This window comes from Acomys russatus, chromosome X (genome assembly GCF_903995435.1).
Source record: "Acomys russatus chromosome X, mAcoRus1.1, whole genome shotgun sequence".
NCBI lineage: Eukaryota > Metazoa > Chordata > Mammalia > Rodentia > Muridae > Acomys > Acomys russatus.
The window spans coordinates 5,960,198-5,968,870 of record NC_067169.1 but is presented as its reverse complement, the minus strand read 5'-3'; the positions used below and the strand labels follow the sequence as shown (position 1 = coordinate 5,968,870).

At 38.7% G+C, this 8,673-nt stretch overlaps 1 protein-coding gene across 1 annotated transcript in view; it reads left to right on the top strand.

Moving 5' to 3' along the window:
* Window positions 1-3,844: 3,844 nt before the first annotated feature.
* LOC127184665 (claudin-34-like) overlaps window positions 3,845-8,673 on the top strand; it is a 55,675-nt gene continuing 50,846 nt past the window's right edge. Inside the window, exon 1 of the mRNA XM_051141006.1 lies at window positions 3,845-4,452. Within this exon, the coding sequence (XP_050996963.1) occupies window positions 3,845-4,452 (608 nt within the window). The remainder of the gene's footprint in view (window positions 4,453-8,673) is intronic.

The window sequence follows — 8,673 nt, the reverse complement described above, 5'->3', positions numbered from 1 at the left end:
TCTGATATGGTCTTCCTTACAATGAAAGTTGAGCAACAATGAATATGTCAATGTGCTTTGAACCCAGGCCTTGTGCAAAGTATGCATGTAAGCTTTGAGTACAGTTGTCCTTCTAACAGGGAATATGATCTAGAAGACCCAGTGACTATCTAAAAGTGCACATAGTGTTTTAGATAATGGAAGGTAATTAATAGGTTTGGGTCTTTTCTATTGTGACAGGTATCCAGTGGTCAGCCCCAGTAGTCAGGATCGAAAGATAAGTCACCATATTGCAGAACATTTAAAAATAACAGCTAAATGGAGCCACTATATTGTTTTTCTATAGGGGCTATTGTAGTTTAACTGTGAAGAGTCCTACATAGCCTGACATGTTTTAATATTTGGTCTATGAATGGTGGTACTCTTTGGGGAGGAATTGGAACATTTAGGAGATAAAGCCTTGCAGGGGCAAGTACCTCCTCCATTCATGACCTAAAGGGGGCATAGAGAGTACATTGTCTTGTCCAGGCCTAGTTTGGTCTCTCTGGGATATGGATGTGAGCTCTCAGTTTTCTGACCTGGTTACTTTGGTTCCAGTGCCATCATGGTTCCACTGCCCTCAGGGTCCCTGGCATCATATTCCACTGGCATCATGGTTCCCCTGCCATAGTCATTCCCTGGATCATGGTGCCTCTCCCATCATGGTTCCCTGGCATCATAGTTTCCTGACATCATGGTTCCCTGCCATTATGGTTCCACTGGCATAATCATTTCCCTGTCATCCTAGTTCCCTTGCCATGACAGTTTCTTGTCATCATGGTTTCCTTGTTTTCCTTGTTCCCTTGCCATCCTGGTTGCCTTGCCATTATGATTCCTCTGCCATAATAGTTACCTGCCATTATGGTTCCCCTACCATCATAGTTATATGCCATCACGGTTCCCCTGCCATCATGATTGCCTTGCCATTATGGTTCCCCTATCTTCACGATTCCCTACCATCATGATTCGCTGATGTCATCTTCCCTGTCAATATGGACTGTCTGTCTGAAAATATGAGCCCAAATTATATCTTCCTTTTATAAAATGGTCATGGGATATTATCACAAGATGGAAAAGTAGCTAATAAGAGAACTTGTCAATATCATGGTAGAACAAGCCTGAAAGAGCAATGACCTGGTGTCAGAGACAGTTCACTACACATTCAAGTTGCCTATGTGTTAGATGTAGAAACTGTCTCAAAAACAAAAACAAAATAAGAAAAATGCCATATTGCAACTAATTTCATCATCCCCTTAAATTCTGTTCCCCCTCCATTTATCCCCTTTCCTTCTCTATTTTTATAGAACCAGAATTGAATTAATGATATATTATTCACTAAACAGCATTGAGAAGCATCCCTCAATCAATACATTTTGACATAATGTGGATTAGCTGTTATCATAATCAACTGTGGTATACATAATAAGTTTACTACATTTGATTTAGGGTATTTCCCATTTAATCACAGCTCTAAACTCATTGGCTGTCTTGAACCCCTGGATCTGTGTGAGAATCTTTAATGAATTGAGCCGGCTATTTTCTGGATTGTTGATGCCACTTCTGTTGGCATCTGGATCTATACATGGCTGTGACTCTTCTAAAATGTCACTGCCCCCAATGAAAAGGTTAGGAATCATCCTCAAAGAGAACTAAACATGTACTGCACAGCAGACAGGGCTGAATCAGTCTTGATGCAGGTAGGTCTTGACTATGAGCAGGGAAACACACGAGTAAACACATCAAACACTTCAAATGTTGCATAAGAAAACATATGGCACTAGAAATTGAAAACCTTGTGTGGTTAGCACCCAAAGTGTCTTTTCACTCACACACTAAAGGCTGAAATGTGGAAGATGAGCTCAATGATAGAATTTGATGACACAATAAAGGTCTCAGAACTTTGAAGCAGGCCAGTTACCTCACAGCTGACTGTGAAGTCAGCAACTAGCCTTGAAGGGCACACGAGGAAAGCTCTGTCCTCCTTGGCAGTGCTGATCCATCTAGTTCCGCATTGTGCCACATAACTGTTCACTTGGCTACTTGTCTTCAATTGGAGGCAGCATCACATGTAAGCAGAAGCTCCATCCATCTTTGTTGTAGATGTAATTAATGTTTTTAAGCATGTATATCATAAGACTTTGAAGATGTAGATTTGTGGTTATGTGTCTATTCATAGGAATGTGGAAATGTCACCAGTGTTCACATTCTCCAACTGAAATGCTGTCCTCATTGATTCTCATCTATCGTTTCTCACTGCTCTGGCTGCTAGAAACACCCATGGACTGTCTTCATCTGGATGTGACTGTATCAGGGTTCATTTTAGTAGAATCGCATATTGCTTGATCTTTTGGGACTGACATTTCAGTGTAATGGGCACAAGGATGATCCATTTACCACTCCTATGAAAATTTCTCTCCTCAACTCTATAAGGAATCATTACATCACCTGCACCTGTATGGCATGTCCCTAATTTACTATGGTGTTACCATTTCAGTGTAGCCAGAGTCTACAAAAGGCTCTTGGCTTAATGCTGTCTTGAGAGGACCTGAAAACTGAAGTAAATGGTATGTTGGGCACTAAGTAGTTTCTATGGAGTGTGTCTTTGCAAAGGCATGCTTCTTTTAATGCTTGCTTGGTTGTCTGTATCTGAAAATGAAGTCTGTTTTTATTTGGTAGACTCCTACTGTATATGGTCTTAACTCTGAGATGGGGTTGATTACCCAGTGATAGTTTATTATATATAACTTATTTTCCATGTCCTAGGATGTACTAATTGCAAATAACTGTTTGGTCAGGTGTTGGGCCCCACATCCACCCCAGTTTCTTTGTATTTATTTTTAAGGTTTTAACTTGTATAGGCCTTGCACATGCTGGCAAATTCATAGTTCATGTGTGCATCAGCCTTGTTTGTGTGTGGAAGATGCTGTTTCTTTTTATTAATCCACGACCTCTAGTTCTATGAATTGTTCTTCCTCTTCCACATCAATTCCTATCCTGCAAAGGGAGGGGATTTTATAAAGACATCCAATTTAGCATGAATGCTCCAAAATCATTTATTCTCTATATTGTTCAGCTTATGTGTCTCTGTATTATTACTGTTGACCATAAGAAGCATTTTTGATGAGTGATGAATTAGATATCAATTTTTAGCATAGCATCGTATAATTTTACGAGTCATATTATTGCTATGTTCCTCTAGCAAAATGATAGCATGAGGGTTTCTTTTATGCCTGTGACGTTATCCCAGGGTCTTGTCCACATTAGTGTCAAATAGGGTTCCTATGTCATGGAGTGAATATTAAGTCCAATAAAAAGTGGCTGGTTATCTACATAACATTTTTAGAAATATTATACCAGTATATCTTAAAAGCAAGTCATTACTGTATGTCTCAGGATTTGAACCCAAATATTATTGATGGTTACCTTTATTTTCCTGTAGCATACAAATACTTTCTAGCTACTCAGTCTGGATGAAGCGTCCACGTTTGATGATATAAGTAACTGATATGTTCAGCAATAGGGCATTATTGCCAAGATATAGAGAACAATCAACAGTCTTGGTAGTAGCAATAAAAAAATTATCTTAGATGTTGTGGTATGGATTACCAACCTGCTAGAAAATGTTGCCAAAGAGGTGGCCCTTCTCTGACTTTGACCAGAACAGATTCTGTGAAGGAGATTTCCTGGTCAAAGGCTCACTTTTTCAACATAACCCTTCTCCCCTGGTATTGATCCCACAGGAGACATTCACCCAGGACTGAAAATCCCATCCTTATGATGTCCTGTGTTTCTTTGCAGTTACCAAGTGTTCACTGTCACCATGCCAATGGTCAGAAACCATGCCAATCTGCAGCTAGGAGGTTTTGCTGTGGCTACTCTAGCATGGTTCCTTTGTAGTGTTTCTATGGGCCTCCCCGAGTGGCGAGTGTGGTGCTTTCAAGATCCACTGGACTCCAAGCCCAGCATGACCTTAGTCGGGATGTGGAGAACCTGCGTTCACCACCAGGAAAGGAATTCCAGCATTGTCAGAGTGTGTTATCAATACAGCTACCAGGACACCTTCATTCCTTTGGATATTCGAGTGGCCCAACACCTGCTACTCATTTCCAGCCGTCTCGGCATGCTTGCTGCAATATCTGACATCATTGCACTTTGTAAATTGTACTCAGGGAGACTCCGGAAGAAAGCCACCTACAATCCATTCTGTCTTCCAGGGATTCTGAACATCATTGCCAGCAGCTTTGTCTTCCTTACCATCTTGTACAATTATGTATCCATCATTCGCAAGGATGGGATTGCCTTCCCCCCATATTTCCACACACCCTCCTTCCCAGATACCCAGAAAGTTGGCATTGCACTGGCAATGGCAACCCTTTCTTCTTTCTTATTTCTAGTAGGTGGCACCATTGCCCTTTCTTTCACTCTTCCCTCAAGGTACGAAGTGTGTTCTATCATTTCAACTTAAGTTTCCATCTTCCATAGACTTGAAAATCCAAAAGTACAAGGACTAATCACAAGTATTCTTCAGATATACACCTAAAACTTTCAGATTCAAGACCATGCCCAAGCAGGGCAAGTGGGCCTCCTCTTATATTTCCTCTCTTGGTTGTTTCAGTAGTTCATTGATTGGCTTATGGATTTTCATTAAATAAAATCTTTTCTGCTTAGTCTTATGAGGTCTGGACTTTTATTACTGGTGCAACAAGGTAAATGATCAAGAAATATAGTATATATAGAATGGAGTGTTAGAATATATGAAACTTTACATCGTTATCTAAGCTCATAAAAATTAAAGCACTTACCTCATATCATAATAAGTGCAAATATCCACGAGATTAAAATTCCCAAACTATGTTTCAGATTACTGTAAGGAGTCTCCACAATGCTTTTGTCAAAGTACCTGTGAAGAGTTTCCCAATATTTTCTTGCCTTTTCATTGAGGGTTTAATTCATTTCTAGTTTCCTAAAGTTTAAAAATTTGAGATGTTTCATCCCATATTTTGTCCCTATGTGCTCCAATTATGTTATAGTCAAAACATTTTCAGACTCTCCTGTAGCTTATTAGTGTAACAGGTATTCTCTCTTATAGTTTGTTACATTTTTCATGCATTTTCCTGTTGGGAGACATTTCTTAGGGAGGTATAGAAGAAAAAAAACCCTACACCCTACAGAAATAGCACCAACAATAGTACATTGAATTAATTCTAACTATGTCTAAATTGAATGGAATGGATTAGCTTGAGGGATCCCCCAATAAAAGCCCCAAATAAATTCTAGAAATGAGTCTGGGACCCAGTCAATAGTCATGGTGGCAGGATATTTAGAAAGATGGTTACATTTTATCTATGGTGATAACGTAAAAAAGGGAGAAATTTGTGCTTTTTCTGCTTTCTCTATTCATGTAGTCTAGAATACAAGCCTAGAGAATAATTCTTCCCACTTTTAGGCCAGGGTTTCCCAGTCCAACTCACCTATTTAAAATAGCCCTGTATAGCCATTCTCCATAGACTAAGGATTCTAGATAATCTCTCTAATCTGTGGCCAGAAATTTATTGTGTTTGACTCTCGATCCGCGGTTCTCAACCTTTGTATCACCACAGCACAGGATCCCTTATCAATTATCCTGCATATCAGATATTTATATTGTGACTGATAACAGCAGAGGATTACAGTTTTGAAATACCAATGAGATAATTTTAAGGCTGTGGTCACCCCAACATATAGTACTTTATCAAAAGGTCACAGAATTAGGAAAGTTGACAACCACTGCTCTAGATCTTGTGAAATTAACTGTGAGTGTAAACCATCACAGCATATTAATGTCAGCATTATAGTGAGTGATTCAGTTTGACTTATGTGAAAAGCCCCTAGAAATCCAGAGGAGATGTGCCTTTATAATGGGAAAAGTTACGTTATAAGTCAAGAAAACAAAATCGAATATATATAGGTTATCCAGGAAATGGTAAGTAAAAATTTCTATTGTCTCATTTCAGCCCTGAAGGCCAAAAATACCCAAAGAACCTGATTTGTTTGGAGAAAGGGAAATATAATTTTATCAGCATTATTTCAAAGAATGTACTTAGGGACCTACATGTGTATTGTGCCATCTGAAAAGAGCAGTAAGTGTTCACAACCAACAACACATCCAGAAAATATGAAAAAGTTCTTCACCTAATGTAGGGTACCTAAGACCTCAATCAAGTGACATACTCATTCAATACATACAGTAAGGGTTTATATTACCGATATGAAAATTCTGTGACCAAAATTATCCCTTAGGGCATGGGAAAGAGGTTTTATTTTATTTTTTAACAGGTAGCCTATTGTACAAGGAAATGAGTGCTGAACTGGAAGCAGCAATTGATGCAAAGGGCATGTAGAAATACTGATTAATTGTTTAATCTCAATACCTTTTTGCCTGCTTCCCTAATGCACTCTGTACTACCAACACAGGGTTGGCACCACCCACAGTGAACTGGACCCTCTCACATTATTCACCAAACAATAAAATGGACAACAGGCTTTTCCACAGGCCAATATGGTGGGGAGATTTTTTTAAATTATGGCTCCTTCTCCTAATAGAAACCTATCTTATGTCAAATTGACATAAATCTATCCATCATACTACAAATGACATAAGAAAGAAAGTGTTGAAATTGTTTGAGGATATAGAGCAAAACAGGTCAACAAAAAGACATCCTTTCCAAGTCACTGAGAATAATCACTGTTCCCTCAAAAGATAGATAAGGTATAGCTGAAGTATATATTCCAAGAGGAAGAACAGCTGTCAGCTTGAGATGTAGCCTTTGCCTCTTAGACACTTAGATTCTGAGTGCTGACCACTACTCTATTGTCCTAATGAAGCACATTTCATGTGATCTCAGTGGGACGCTTATTAACTTCATCTTATCCTTCTGCCTCATCTGACCAGTGTCTCCCTGTGCTAGTGAAATACAGCTCTAGCCAGCGATGTAAACTGGTTGTTAATCACAGCTGATTTGTCAAAGCAGGAAAATAAGGAAAATTATTTTTATTGAACTTTTATATTGTTTATTTTTGAAATTGTATTTTAATTACAATATTTCTCCCATCCTTTTCCTCTAACGAACCAAGCTAAATTATAAAACTAAACTATCTGGTCTTCAACCTTATCAGAGACTTGAAAAGTAATAAACTTGATTACCTGAGTAAACAGGGGGTGCCAGTTATTAGCTTTCCAAAATGAAAAAAGAAAATGACAGAGACAGTCCTTGCTTGAAGAGTTGCTCAAAACTTTCTATAAAATTAAAGCATCATCTGCAGCCTTCTTGCTAGTATATCTGACAGACATATTTGTGTGGCAGGAAATACTGAGGACTTGCTTACCCTCTCTTGGCAGAGTTTAGCCATCGACACTGCCTGCATCCAAACATACCCATTTTTAGGCAGAATTCTGACTGTATCCAAAATAAGAACATTTTTCCCAGTAGTTGGTTTGTCACTTTTCAGGCCTTCTCCATAAGGAGAGTCTTTAATGCTCATTATTGTCTTTGAGATAGGCTGTGTAATTTCTTTCCTCTTCCTCTGTGGACTGGTGAGGGTGCCCTGACAGGGGGAAGTAATAAATATCAGGAGGCAAAGTCCATGTCAGAAGCAGTCTCTACTCCTCATATTGTGGGACCCACAAGGAGACAGTTCTGCCTATCTACTACATCTGAACAGAAGGTGCAGGTCCACATCTTACATGGTCCTTGGTTGGTGCATCAGTCTCTCTATTGTAGAGTGGTTATCCTGTGTTATTTGGCTAATATTCACTTACGAGTGAGTATAAACCATGTGTGTCATTCTGGGTCTAGGTATAAATGATCAAGATGACCATTTATAGTTCTATCCATTTGCCTGCAAATTCCAAGATATCCTTGTTTTTCATAGACAAATAGTTTTCCATTGTGTAAATATACCAGGTTGTTTTTTATCTATTCTTTGATTGAAGGGCATCTTTGTTGTTTCCAGATTCTGGTTATTACAAATAAAGCTACCATGAACATAGTTGAACATATGTTCTTATGTGGTGAAACACCTTTTGAGTATATGCCCAGGAGTTCTATGGTTTGGTGTTGAGGTAGAATTATTCATAGTTTCATGAGAAAGGGCCAGATTTATTTCAAAAGTGATTGTACAAGTTTGTACTCTCACCAGCAATGAAGGAGTGTTCTCCTTGCTCCACATCCTCACCAGCATGTGCTGTCACTTGAGTTTTTGTTCTCAGCCATTCTAATAGATGTAAAATGGAATCTCAGCGTCATTTTGATCTGCACTTCCCTAATGAGTAATGACATTGAACATTTCTTTAGGTGATTCTTGACCAGTTGAGATTCTTCTTTTGAGAATTCTCTGTTTAGCACTGTACTACATTTTTTATTGGGTTTTTTGGTATGGTGGTTTTAAATTTTTTGTGTTTTTTATATATTTTGGATATTAACCCTTTGTAGGGTGTAGGGTTGGTAAAGATCTTTTTCTAGTATGAAGGCTGTAAGTTTTGTTCGGTTGTCAGTGTCCTTTGCTTGATAGAAACTTTCCAGTTTCATAAGGTCCCGTTTATTAATTGTTGATCTTAGAGCTTGAGCTGGTGGTGTTCTGTTCAGGATGTTGTCTCCGGTGCCATTGTCTTCAAGG